The sequence below is a fragment of the Cynara cardunculus genome (genome assembly GCF_001531365.2).
Source record: "Cynara cardunculus var. scolymus isolate 2C chromosome LG 5, CcrdV1, whole genome shotgun sequence".
Lineage (NCBI taxonomy): Eukaryota > Viridiplantae > Streptophyta > Magnoliopsida > Asterales > Asteraceae > Cynara > Cynara cardunculus.
This window is the reverse complement of record NC_037532.1, coordinates 3,549,571-3,563,083: the sequence shown is the minus strand read 5'-3', so window position 1 is coordinate 3,563,083 and position 13,513 is coordinate 3,549,571. Positions and strand designations below refer to the sequence as shown.

Below are 13,513 nucleotides of genomic sequence, written 5' to 3'. Positions count from 1 at the left end.
AGCTAGCGGGTTGTTGTGTATGTGATTTACCTCTCACAGGTTCCAAGTCTGGTGACCACAGTATGGGAGTAACAATTCCTTTGAGGATTGGATTTCCTGTGAGCACCAGATTATTAAACCAGCCACCTAACGAGCTGTTGTGTACTGATTTACCTCACATGATCCTCTCAGGACAGGGCGGTGTGGGCCAGCTCGGGGTTAAAATTTAAAAACCCTTTTTTGCACAATAAAAGATTGCCTGATTGAATAAGCCCGAAATGATGTTTTTACAACAAACCTAACTGCAGGAATTGCAATAGAAATTGGTTGGTCTGTCTTAAGAATTGGAGTCTAGAAACAAGCATACATCTACCTATATGTATATCTTTCAGCATTGTATTCATGAGCAGTATAAACCATGATGTGCTCTCGATGAAGCATGGCATACCTTTGTTTTATGGGTAGCGGTCACCCTCCCGGCACCCATGTAGGGTATAAGCAGTTTTTGCACCAGCTTCCCCTCCCCATTGGGTGGAGCATTCAATCTGTGCAACACGATACCATTTCCGTATGCATGTACATGCTGATAGCATCATGATGAATGTATGTTATCCCATGGAAGGAGCAGAATAACTCCATCTAAATTTGTAGCAAGGTTCAAGATCCACAAAACCTTAAGAATTATCCTGCGAAAAAGAATCAAAAACTAATCAATACCCCATAAATGCTCAGTCCAGCTAATTTTGCCCATGAACTTGATGGAAAAGTAGGTCAGTTCCAAAATATATAAGCAATTGGTTGGATTTATTTCCATTGTAATTCAGCAAGGTAATTACGGATGCAATCTTGGCTGACAGAGGTACTGGCCTGAACAAATGGACAATCCGGACCGACTACAAGCCTTTACGGGTGCATTTGGTATGCAGACAGGACTGGACTGGCGAGAGTGAGGTAAGTAGGTGAAAGAATTGTGGAAGTTTTTAAGTTTTTAATTTGACATGGGTAGTTTAGTAATTTCCCCATCTTGTGTCATCTTCCTGATTTTTGTTCCACCTATTATGGTGAGTCAAATAAAATGCAATTTTGTCCCACTCAGTTTTGTCATATCCAGGTCCAGCTCAAACACCAAACCTAAATAGTTTGAGAATCTATCTTAATCCACCTCCAACAATATCTAATACATCTTAGATTTGACATTTCTTAATTCTCCGCATATTGAAAGTTATAACCTCATCGACAAACAAGCACTTTTGCTTGCATTAGACTAGTAAACAAATAAATTTTTCGAAAAAGATAAAAGTAGGGTACATACTGAAGAGAATTTATTTGCTTTCACATACTTGAGGAGCAAAATGTTGAATGAATCCATCTCAAAATCATCAAGCCGAATCTCCCCATCCAGAAAAGCCCCACTTCAACCAAAGAGAAAAACAATGCTTTGACAAGTATTCTGGTAAATCAGCCTGCGAATTTCATAGTAATAAGAGCGATTAGAAAAGTGCACATTAAAAGAGTAAGCGTTTGACTGTTCGGTTTCATTAACTTCAAAATTGACGGAATTATTTTTCGTTTTTGATAAACCACATTTAAGGCTTCAAGCATATGAAAAAGCATTAAGGATAAAAAAAATTGGACATTAACAAAAAACCTTGGCAAATTTGAATTTGAAAATACAATTTTTGAATCCTTGAAATAAAAAATTGACTCATCTATTGAGCCAACCTTAATTTAGGAGAAGCTCAACAAACAGAGAAAAATTGGATGCTAATGTAGATATCTAAATATCCGAAGCTCAAAAATAATCAAACTTCAGGCTAAGCACATATGGCATCTCAAATGAAGTGTTAGGTTAATTTTTATATGAAACAACACCAATGGAACATAATTTGATAAGAATCTAGGATACCAAAGGGTCCTTGGCCCAACAATACCAGGGTTACCGGTAGAGCTCAGCCTCCCAGGAGGTCAGGGGTTCAAACCACACCAAAGGCAAGAAGTGTGCGTGAATATTTGCCATATATAAATATTACTCCCTCCATCCCAAAATGAGTGTCCACATTTCTATTTTAGTTGGTCCAAAAATAAGTGTCTACTCTCAAAAGTAAGTGTCTAGTTTCCCATTCTACCCTTAATTATGAGATGGAGAAATTTTCTCCTTCTACTAGTAAGGGTAAAATTGTCCTTTGGTTAATTTAAAAGTGTAACAATTACACATTATTGAAACTATGTGCCTTTTTCATTGTGGACATTTATTTTGGGACGGAGGGAGAATATACTTCCAAAAAAAAAGAAACTAGGCTCAATGAACTTACACTGCTCCATGAGGTAGAGTATCCATCTGTGGAGAGTAACCAATAACTAGCCTTGGATTGGAAGTCCATCCTGTCATATGAGAAATCTAAATCCAGAAGATCATTGTTGTGGCGATCATCAAGATTGAGGTTTCTTCTTCTTTTCTTTCTATGCTTTCCTTTCTTCTTGCGCTTCGACCTTGGGGAACGCCTTCCATCTGAATCGGAGTCACCATCATCCGCTAACCCGTTATGGTGTAACAATTCATGCTTGCCCAAGTGGCGAAAACTTATGTCATTGCTGTTAAACAAAGATTCCCAGGCTTCAGGAGGCCAGTTCCCATCCGACAAGAAAAAATGAAGAGCCCAAGATTGCAACCCTAACAATTTTATCGAATTTATGCTTTTTGTCTTGGAGCATTCTTTGATCAGCGGGCCCAAATCATCGGAATTTGTTGACAAGGTGCAAAGCTGTTGCACAACATCCTTGATTTGAGTTCCTTCCTCTCTGTGCTCGTCTTCTCGTAAAAGCTGCAATAGTTGACGCCCTCGATTTATAACAGCATTCAACAAAAGTAGCTCATCAAATGAATCTGAACCACTGTATCTCGGAAGTATGACCTCCATACATGTATCACCGGAATCTGTAGGTTTGGTCTTTGGGTCAAGAAATTCTTGAAGCAAATCCAAAGAAGCAGACAGTTCCCTCTCGTCAAGAACAATTAGAAGGTGGGAACATAATGATGAGAAAGGTTCTTCCATTAGAAACTCGTTAATGACTCTCCATACCTCCTCCATATCATCTTTGTACATTAAGCTAACAAACAGATTTACGAAGAATTTCATATCCATAAACAAAATGTCACCATCCTTTAATGTGTCAGCAAACTCATGAGATGACCAAAATTCAGGCACATTTTCAAGAAAATTCTCAACTGTTTGTTCAACATCGAGATCGAGAAAGTAATGAGGTTTTGTTGCAACCATGGCAGGGGACTGTCCGTGTTTGCCTTTCCACTCGAGCTCCTCCCAACAAATGTCACGATTCACAAAAGCAAATTGGGATAATGCTTTGGCCCCCTTTCTATGCTCCATATCGCCAGTGCCAGCAAAATTTGAGAACCAAAGTAAAATACGTCTTGGGTTTCCTATATGATTAACAATTAGCACATATTAATCCAGCATTAGAATGAAATCCATCTTAGAGACCTTAACATATCGCATATGTGCAAATATTAATTAGAAAAAGAGCAAAAGCTACAAGTTTTGCATAGTACTATAATAGTCCCATAACCTAGTTACTAGTCAAGAAATGATAACTTGGTTGGATGTGTTTGAGACACTAACAAGATCAACCCATCTGACTTGGTTTATGATAAAAACTATTTGGTTCTGCTATGTAGACTCTAGTTTTGCATTTCATTCTGTCAATAAGTGGCTGTAATGCATCCCTAGTTTCGGTTGTCCTTGTAAGTTTGACCTTTCCCACCTAAGGATGACCTTGGAGATCATAAATATTATCACTTTACCGCAATTAAGTGTCTACATTTACATGTCCAACCATCTTCAGTGATTTTCTCTAAAATTCTCTCGTATTGAAGCCATTTTTGACCAATTCCTCAAAATCTTTTTTTATCTTCCTTTACAGAAGAATAGAGTTGCATTACTGATATCAGTTCAAGAAGCTTTGAAGTCTGAGCTAATTGATTACGCAGTAGATACTACTTGAAGTCAAACTTCATTTGATAGTAGCCGATTACAAACTTGAATTTTTTTATATGCCATGCGCCCTAAACAAAGAAAGGAACTTGACAAAACCATGACAACATACATGAATACAAAACTTTGATATCTCCCTATTGACAAGAATTGATCAGCTTGTTTTCATTGAAAATGAGAGACCGGGGGTCAGCAATGCCGGTCATGTTAGGTTACTTGGGATAACATCGGAAAGTGGAGTTGTAGACCAAAAATACCAGTATGGCAGTACACAAAATGTTAATTACTGCATCCAGCAATATCAATATCGAAACAAAGCGGCTGGAAGCGAAAAGTTGAGTACAGTAACTGATTGGTATTTGGTCAACACCATAACAATTAAAAATGCACCGAAAGACAGACTAAGGCATAATGTAGTTGGTACTATGAAAGCTCGGAGAGATTTCTACACTTTGTATAGCAGCCACAAATTGGTTTGTGATAGTGATAACCAACCATGATCTTGATTTGAGATGACTTGATAGGAGACAGGCTAAGTTTATTTTAATTTTGATGTTTTTGTAGTTCCCAAAATTTTAGGCTCAACATACCTATCCGACCACAGTGATTTTGCAAAACACATTGAACCATATATTGCTGGAAGAATGAGAAATGATAGAACTAATTATAAGGCCTAAATAGCAAGTCGAAGATGGTGATGATCTCTAAAGAAACCAATCTTGGAAGGATAGACAATTTAAAGTAGAAATCCAACCAATTTACCTCTAAAGAAATCCTCTAGCATATCGCTTTTCTTAGCTATGACAGACCCTGCTTTTTTTGGATGTTTCTCAAAAATCATCTGCACAACTTGAGCTGCTAGGTCCCTCTTCTGTGAGCTGGTTCGCAGTAAGGTCACAAAGAGCTCATGTTTTTGCCGGCGGGATAGAGAACTTATCCTTGAAAGATCTTTGCAAAGCCAAAGTCGTACCTCTGATCTACTTTGAGATGCAATCAATAAGCGGACTATGGACTCTAAGTTATTCAAGAGAGATATTCTTCGTTTAACAGAATCATCACCTCCATCCAAACTCCAGTTTGGTTCAGAAATAAACAAATGAACCATTGTGTCACTTGTATGCCAAATTTTTCTATGAAAGCCACCTATAACAGATGAAAGAATCATAAGCAATGTAATTCATATGTAAAAGATAAATACTTTGAATTAGCAATGCAGAAGTATGACCCCTTATCCATTGACAACTTCATACGAATTGAGAAAGGAAGCATTGCAAGGTTATATGGAATGATGAATAAAAAACTTCAATTACTTGCAGGAAGGGAATAGAAAATTGAGGTTTTAGATATCATTTGAAACAAGTCATATGTCATGACTCATGGAAAAACTCGCTTTTTTCCCTTTTTACTTGAATTCAAAGCAGATCATGTAGATGAAGTTATGTATCACAAACTTCACAGTTTTTAATTTGTTCTACAAATCTAACTTTTCAAGGATTAACAAGAGAGCATGTAATAAAATGAACAATCTTATCACATTATCAATAAGACTGTCACTGCGACAGGTGCTAATAACATAATAAATCTCAATGAAGTCAACGGAGAAAATCGCAATTCACAAACTTGTAAAGAATGATAATTTAGAACTTTAGTCACGAGAAAAGAGGATTTGAAAAACTGGGTTTGCGAGTAAATGACAAAAGTCGGTGTGGAGTAACTATACCCTTTTTATTCTCATCATGAAGCAACTAGTTTGATACACAATGTTAAATTGTGGCCCTTATTCTAGACAGTGAGTGGGATCTTGGAAATAATCTCAAACTTTTGGGGGGGGATAAATCCAATATATCTGACCGCCCCTAAAACTTGCATACACATGGTAGAAAGAGAAGTCATTTACACCATAGTAGACAAACCCAATCAAATCTAGTGTCCCATTATAGATGAACTTGTATTTTGGCCATTTTGTTTCTGTGATTTCCTAATCATTGTTAAGTCAGTATTAACTACACCTGCACATGTCTTTTGCTCGTTGTTCTAGCATCATTGTTTCTCTCTGTCCGTATATACTACATGACCGTGCCTAAAGAAAGTTTCTTTATGTAGTTTTCAATAGCATTTCCTTGAAAATGGAAGAATCCCAAGTTGGTCGCTCTCAGGAGTCACTCTTAACCAAAGACTAAGATAGCAGAAATTGAGACATTCACAAACACTTAAGTTGGGTGATGACAGAAGAAACATTCCATAGAAATATTCTATAAAAAAGTTTGATCCTTTATCTACATCATATCCTGTCAGCACAGATTCAAGAATAGCATATATCAGATCATTCCTCTTAAACTCACCTAATCTCCCCTTTCACCTAGTTGCACCTCATTCCATAAGAATCTTAAACATGTTGGGCCTTACCTCTATGGCTCTATGTATACTACAACCCTCCCAACTAATAGATTCCACTCACAGATATCGTAATTCCAGTCATCAAAGAATCCCCTAATAAGTGGAGTTTTGGACATTCAAAGTCCCACTCCAGTAAAATAGCGCTCACTTTGGCATCAACCTCCAACTCAGAATTGGAGATTACATCCAGCTGCATATTAGACCTATGGAACTATCAGTAAGCTCTAGATTAAACCATAGACTATTGCTTTTCGCAGTTACTAATATGCTTCAGAAAAGGATTTAGAAATTGGCACAGATGATAGTCCTTCCTCCTTTTTCCCTTGAACAGTTAAGCACCTAGCTAAAAGGTTGCGAAACATTAATTGACAAACAGAAAACTGCGATAAGACATTGCAACAAATAACAAAACCTTGTAAATTACTCACATATCAACAAACAACTATGAATTATCAAATTTAATTAAAACTTTGCGTAGCGCTAAAGAAACAAGCTTGTTACTTGAAGTAACTCATATAAAACTCAACAATTTTATCCGATTATGGACTTAAATGGCGATGATCAAGTAAGAAAACGAGTATCCGATTACAGCGTTTCAAATCACACCCAAAATGCACCGAACATGACAGCCTGTACAAATAATTAGCACACACAAGCACGTAAACACACAGAGATAAATTAAAGAGAATACGTACCGGAAATAGGTGAGCGTGCCGTCGCCGGTGACGATGAACGGTGAACGAGGGTTCAATTTCGAGCCCTCGTTCCGATTTCAACTTTTGGGTATGATGAACTTTGAAATAGACCTTTAACTTTGTGTTTTTGTCAAATATTATCCTTTTGATTTTTATTTGGGCAAAACAGTCCCTGTATTTTTCTTTGTACATAAAACACTATGCACAACATTTAAGTACTTGGGTAACCGGTTACCGGTTACCATACTGATGTGGCGGATGATGAGATGAAATTAGGTTGAATAGTAAATAATACTAAGTCTGATATCACATCACTCATCACATCAGCATGATAACCGGTTAATGCTTCAACTGTTTACCCGAGTACTTAAATGTTTAAAACTTTACATCTTAGGTATCAAAATGAAAGTTTTAAAAGTACTTTACCAAAATAAAAATCAAGTTAAAATACATTACTTTTTCATGCAATTTGTCATTTCATTAATTAGTAATTGTTTTGTATTGAAGTACCAAACTTATATTTCAAAGTTGGAAATATGTGTTGGTTTTTTCATACATTAATTAACTTGACGAGTATACGAATGTGGTTTTATTTTTTATACATAATTTATAAAAATATATAAATAGAAAATAATTTAAAAAAAATCGCCTTTAATCAATCGACTATTACAAAAGAAATGCTTTTAAACTATTATTACAAATAAATCCAATGAAATCTCGTGAAATACCAACTACCTTCATGGTATTTTAAAATCCAATGTTTGTGCAATTTCGTTAAAATCCCAAGATTTCAATTCCGAGCTTTCATCTAAAACAAACGTGGGGTTGAAATGAAATCCGATTATAAATCCCGCCAGATCACTCGAACGTCTCAAACCAAACGGGCCATAAAACTAGATGAACATGAGAAGTGAAGAGCAAGAGGAAGATCCAAAGACCCCCGACAGTTCTTTTAACTATTTGTCTAACTTTAAATCGTAAAACCCGTTTTTCTCTTAAATCCCTAAACACAAATGACTCGTAGAAATGCAACTGATTTAGTTTAAAACGGTTTTTGTTAAATTTTGTTGCTTTAAAGATCATAAATTCACCATCAACTACAATAGAATGTCTAAGGGGCCGTTTACCAATCGGTTATCTAAGTAAATGCTTACTGATAACTTCAACATTATCACTTACTTACCGGGTAAGATTTTAATCCACCGAAATGGTATCAAATGCAATATTTATTCGGTAAGCGCTAACCGTAGTAAAAATCATCGCTCTCACTTACCGGGTAAGACTCTCGGTACTTATTTTTGCTCTTACCAGGTAAGATTCTTGGTATTTATCATATTCATCCAGTAAAGTAATGTTTAATTGATAAACGCTTACCCGAGTAAGCGTTTGGTAAATAGCCCTTAATACTTCTCAAGTGTCATGTTAGTTTAGAAAGAGCATCTCCAATGGCAAAAATAAAGACTTCATGAAAAGGTTGAGAATCTATAATACCCCTGAAATATGACAATTTAAATCGAATATTAAGATGAAAAAAGAACCTATGAATATAAAATCATCCAATAGTGGAGAAAATAGTGTAAGAGTTTACATCTGAATAATGGATGCTAGTCAAAAAACCTATTAATCTATACTAATTTGAAATATAGATTACATTCAGGTGTCCCTAAAATCCTCAAAATAAATGCATCTAGTAACTCCACGATTCACAGAGGTGTAATTCAAAACGCTTATCAGGTAAGCATTTAACGTTAAAATTACTACCCAATTTATCTTATGGGGTATTATTTTCGGCCATCAATTGGATTGATAACAAACGTTTATAACCAGGTAAACGCTTATCAGATAAAAGTCATCACCCTCAGTTACTATGCAAGACTTTTGATCCTTGTTTTTTTTCTCCAAAATAGCATTTTCTTTTGACCCGGTTTTTTCTTATCATTGAAAAAAGACAAAAGTAGTTCAAGATCGCCCAAATGAATGTAGAACAAATATTTGAATCTTCACTTGGGTTAGCGGTGAGATTGCTCGAAAAATTCGCTCAGTAGTTTGCTAAAATAAAATCACAATTGTAGACTCTCGATATTTTTTATATTCACCTGTGATAAGATTATTAAACTGGTAAACACTCACCACAGTAAGAATATTTTAGTTGGTTTTCCATTAAAACTTGTACTGGTAATGTTGTCTACATACAGTAATCTATTTGTATAGACGGGTTCAAAAAACTTATCTTTCTACGTAAAAGTGATAAAACTCCATCTAGAAGTTTACTAAATAAGCCTTTTTTCATGTATAGCCTACCAAATAAATTGTCATTAAGCTACTAATACACAGGCCTTGGGGTTCAGTAAACAGCAGCTTAGGCCTCTCAGTTTTTATTGGATCGAAGATGACTAACACCAAGATAATTAATAAGCGATATTGAAAATATTCAATAAAATGAACACCAAAAACAAGTCTTGAACAAAAAACTACCACAATTTCAAAACAAATAAAACAAGTTCAGCATTACACTTAACATTCCTCAAGATGGAACTGGTATCTGATTCTAAACAAAAATTAGAACAAAACAAGCTTTTAGTCGCTTTGACCTAAACATACCAAAATGCCAACATGTCTCGATTCCATTCAATTCGATTCTCACTCGTCATCCTCTTCATCTGAATCATCATTTCCCCCAGCAGCAGCATTCAACGCATTTAACCTCTCAATAAGCTTTTGCTTCCTCTCATCGTAGGTAAGCTTCTTGAGGTTGTATCTAAAATAATACACAAAAGAACAAACAAATAAGAATACGATCACCGGAAAGATGGATGTTTTTTATAACCATCGGTATCTAGGCTAGTGATAGGTTATGTTTCAACCTATTGGATAAGGGGTATGGATATAGAATTTTTATACATTACCATTTTACACGACATTTCAACACAAACGATATGGAACAAGACTATTTTTAGTTCAAATCACTCTTTTGGAGTAATTTGTTGTGGTATCATGATACTGTGATGTTTGTGATTTGAACTAAAAAAGCACAAAAAGTGAGAGAAAGAATAGTGATACCTCTTGTGTTCTTTAGGTGGCTGCTTTTCAGTTTTCTTGGGGTTAGGATCAGCACGAATAGCGGCATGAACCTTTTTGTAAAGTTCTTCAATGGTATCTGGTTCAACACCAGCCTTGATGTAATCGGAGAAGTGGGTCTGGTACTTCTCTGGTTCGTCTTCCATCAAAGTCTGTATCATTCAATAAAGATATAAAAATGTGGCAAAGACTGGAGTCTAGATGCAACTTCTCTACAAATGTTGAAAGTTTTTTATGCTGCATAGATACGATCCCACCATTTCTCTAAAGATCAATTAATATCTAACCCAAATTCGCATCTTTATTGCACATCACCTTATACAAACTGGGCCCAGACGAGAAAAAACTGATAAAAGGTCAAATGAATAGAAACTAAAAGAAACTGGAGAGATGATACTCACATTCATGTAGGCAGCAACATGCCCTCCATAGATGTACTTGCGATGAACATCAGCATCAAGGCTCTTACCGTCCTTGCTAAAACCAGCAAACCTCTTTTCACTGTGAGGGATGTCAAGTCCACCATCCAAGGCTCCCTAAATCATTTAGAATATAAATCAGATTAACATGGTTGATGTCAAATACCCCCCTAGGTTCCAAAATAAATGTCTAACTTTCAAAAATAAGTGGATACCATCGGATTCTAAACTAAGTATAAGATAGAGAAATTGATTACTACCTATATTATAAAGAAACAACCGTCATTAAGAATATAAAGCCATGCTTGCCATGTCAAATATGTCACATGGATGCATACCAAATATATAGATAACCACAAACAGTTAAATACCTTAAGGGCACCAAAAACACGGTTGCCAGTGGTTGTTCGGATAAGACCAACATCAAGAAGAGCACGGAATGGCCTCCTGCTATCTGCAGGTTCAACAGAAAAATCTTCTCCAGTTGCCTGCATATATAACCATCAAACAAAACTTATTACATGTAAAATAAAAATTGATTCAAAGTTGACTGCTAATTGTGTTGATCTTAACCTCAACATTTCCTTCATACTCCTCATCCATTTCAAGCTTTTTCAAAACTCGACGAGCCAACAGAAGCCCCGTACAATAAGCTATATTCATAGAGATGAAGTTGAGTGAGTAATTTTCTTACATCACCAGCATAATAGGATTGCAATGGGATAGAGAGAGAAAGAGAGAACCAGACCTGCTGCATAGTTTGTAAGCCCAACTTTGAGACCATACTGGGGAAGCTCATGAGCATAAGCTGATGCAAGAATCATATCCCCAGCAATGCTTGCAGATATGATTTGTGCAACTATATCCTTGTTGGTCTAATAGTATGGTCAAGGTAACTTTTGACTAAAAGGTAAATAAAACATGTATTCACGCAATCATCTACTGAAGAAATGTATGGTAATGCTTTTAAAAAGCTTTTGATCCAGAATTTTTCACATCCATGGTTTCCCTGGTAGAAAACCAAAAAGTCCATATGATCTTTCTTATTATTCCAAAAAACAACTGAATTGGCAAATCGTGATAAAAAGGTAAAAAGGTGAAGCGTAACAAAAAGGATACAAATCGCACAACATATCGATATTTTGGGGTGTTGTACTTGTTTTTGTCCTGATTAATCAGACGGATCCTAGCACGGTAATCTGTCTTTCCCTCTGCATCCATGAACAAAAACAACAAGAAAAATCAACTAATGTGAAAATAAGAGATCAACGAATGACTTTATCCAAATAAAGAGATTAAATAATGCGCAATTACAATAAAACAAATAGTATAAAGATATGCATACCTCTCCTTCGTTTGAATTTAACTTGAAACCTCTTGAAGTAGGATCTTGACTTCTGGGCTTTGACAAAAACCTTCAAGAATAGATTACAAAAAGTTCAGCTAGGTTCCACAACTTGTAACAATACAAAGTCAGCTAGTTTCTATTTTGTTGTGTTACATATAACTACTGATAAAACAACTGTGAAGCGAATAGAGTAACATATGTTTATTAAGTAAAACACAGATGATGGCCAAAAAAATGAAAATTAGTTCAATTCATGACTTCATCATTGACGAAAAAAACAGATTTGAGCTTATTATTGCTTCTGATCAATATTCTACAACCATTACCAACAAAACATAGAGACAATACCAATTTTGGTAATGCGAATATGACTCCTTTAGGATCAAACATAACAAATTAATTAAAAACAATTAAAGTGCTTAAAAAACATAACAAATTAATTAATCAACTTTAAAAATTCTGAACCGGTTCAAAATCACACTTTCTTCATCCACAAATTTAAAGGCAAAATACTAAAAATATGCCGATGCCAAATTACAGAAAGTCAGTTTGATTCCTCTATAGATCCAAGGAAGCGGCAATAATACACATAAGCACCGATTAATGAAATACAATAAGATTAATTTGTTTCACGCAAAGGCAACAGAGCTAAAATCGCACCATTTTGTTCACATGTAACATACACAATAAGAAGCTTTTTAGCATTTTGACAACAAGACATGCAATCTGAAGCTTTCAAATAGAGGTATAAACACGATTACTACCAAATCATATCATAACGCTCATTAACCCAAAAAAGCAGAAGAATCTAGTTGAATCATATCAACAGTAAACTCCAGAATAAAACACAAAAAACCATATGTTTCGTATAAAAACTAATCACACAACCAACATAGCTAACAATCCATGCTCAACTAAATCTCCAAGATACAAAAATCACTGATAAAACAAAACAATTTAAGCTAACATGACGTCAATGCTAACAAAGGAAACGGCAAAACGACTTATCATGAAACATATCTTCATTGATTCTATAAACAAAATTCAGAAACAGAGAGATTTTGAGAGCATTACCATCGCTAATCGTCGAGGAGCTTCGGCGGAGGGGGGAGGGGGGGATAGAGATTACAGAGGCAGTGAAGAACGAAATGAAGGCGTTCAAATAGCACAAACCCTAGGGTCCTAAAGTCATTAATATGGGCCATTAATTGGGCTTTAGGGTTGTTGAACTGGCCCGTATGTTTCATTTAGAAAATTAGGCCCATTAGTGCTTATAGATGTTACATTATACCCCCTCCAACTGTGGATAAATTACATTAAACTTATAATTATTTTTGTATTTTTAATCTACTAGAAGAGTATTCGCGCAATATAACGAGACACATCTTGATTTTAATGTTCTATTTTATTATTTGTCTCTGTCGATGTTATAATACGATTTTATGTGTTTTTAAGAAAACATTAATGATTTTATTTTTGAATAAAATATTAATTTGAAGATATCATAAAAATTTTAAAATATATATATCAATGTTAATATCAAATCAACTATTTAAAAGTTTTCATTTTTTATGTAATTTCTTTAAT

At 35.2% G+C, this 13,513-nt stretch overlaps 2 protein-coding genes across 5 annotated transcripts; both read right to left on the bottom strand.

The window, feature by feature from the left end:
• Positions 1–215: 215 nt before the first annotated feature.
• LOC112513269 lies at positions 216–7,147 on the bottom strand. 4 transcript variants are annotated; one of them, XM_025119488.1, is made up of 5 exons: positions 7,082–7,147; positions 4,752–5,132; positions 2,292–3,418; positions 1,292–1,442; positions 216–665 (listed from the first exon to the last, which is right to left on the bottom strand). In XM_025119488.1, the coding sequence occupies exons 2-4, from the start codon at positions 5,092–5,094 to the stop codon at positions 1,359–1,361; spliced, it is 1,554 nt and encodes a 517-aa protein (XP_024975256.1). In that variant the 5' UTR covers positions 5,095–5,132; positions 7,082–7,147; the 3' UTR covers positions 216–665; positions 1,292–1,358. The 4 variants fall into 4 exon arrangements, with proteins under 4 accessions (XP_024975256.1, XP_024975255.1, XP_024975254.1 ...); XM_025119487.1 differs by lacking the exon at positions 7,082–7,147 and having other exon boundaries at positions 216–281; positions 428–665; positions 4,752–5,493; XM_025119486.1 differs by lacking the exon at positions 7,082–7,147 and having other exon boundaries at positions 1,320–1,442; positions 4,752–5,494.
• A 2,348-nt stretch (positions 7,148–9,495) lies between these two features.
• Positions 9,496–13,093, bottom strand: LOC112512722 (60S ribosomal protein L5). Its single transcript, XM_025118835.1, has 9 exons — positions 13,001–13,093; positions 11,924–11,993; positions 11,698–11,789; positions 11,327–11,453; positions 11,152–11,231; positions 10,950–11,066; positions 10,561–10,695; positions 10,142–10,311; positions 9,496–9,839 (listed from the first exon to the last, which is right to left on the bottom strand). Exons 1-9 carry the CDS (start codon positions 13,001–13,003, stop codon positions 9,722–9,724), a joined length of 912 nt encoding a protein of 303 aa, XP_024974603.1. The 5' UTR covers positions 13,004–13,093; the 3' UTR covers positions 9,496–9,721.
• Positions 13,094–13,513: the final 420 nt, after the last annotated feature.

Excerpts from the sequence above, each read along its gene's own strand:
- LOC112513269 (XM_025119486.1), bottom strand. The coding sequence starts at position 5,154 with ATGATTCTTTCATCTGTTATAGGTGGCTTTCATAGAAAAATTTGGCAT. Across the intron at positions 3,419-4,751 it reads GCTAGAGGATTTCTTTAGAG|GAAACCCAAGACGTATTTTA; the intron begins GTAAATTGGTTG and ends TTAATCATATAG. Across the intron at positions 1,443-2,291 it reads ACTCTACCTCATGGAGCAGT|GCTGATTTACCAGAATACTT; the intron begins GTAAGTTCATTG and ends TGAAATTCGCAG.
- LOC112512722 (XM_025118835.1), bottom strand. Across the intron at positions 11,790-11,923 it reads TAAATTCAAACGAAGGAGAG|AGGGAAAGACAGATTACCGT; the intron begins GTATGCATATCT and ends TCATGGATGCAG. Across the intron at positions 9,840-10,141 it reads CCACCTAAAGAACACAAGAG|ATACAACCTCAAGAAGCTTA; the intron begins GTATCACTATTC and ends GTATTATTTTAG.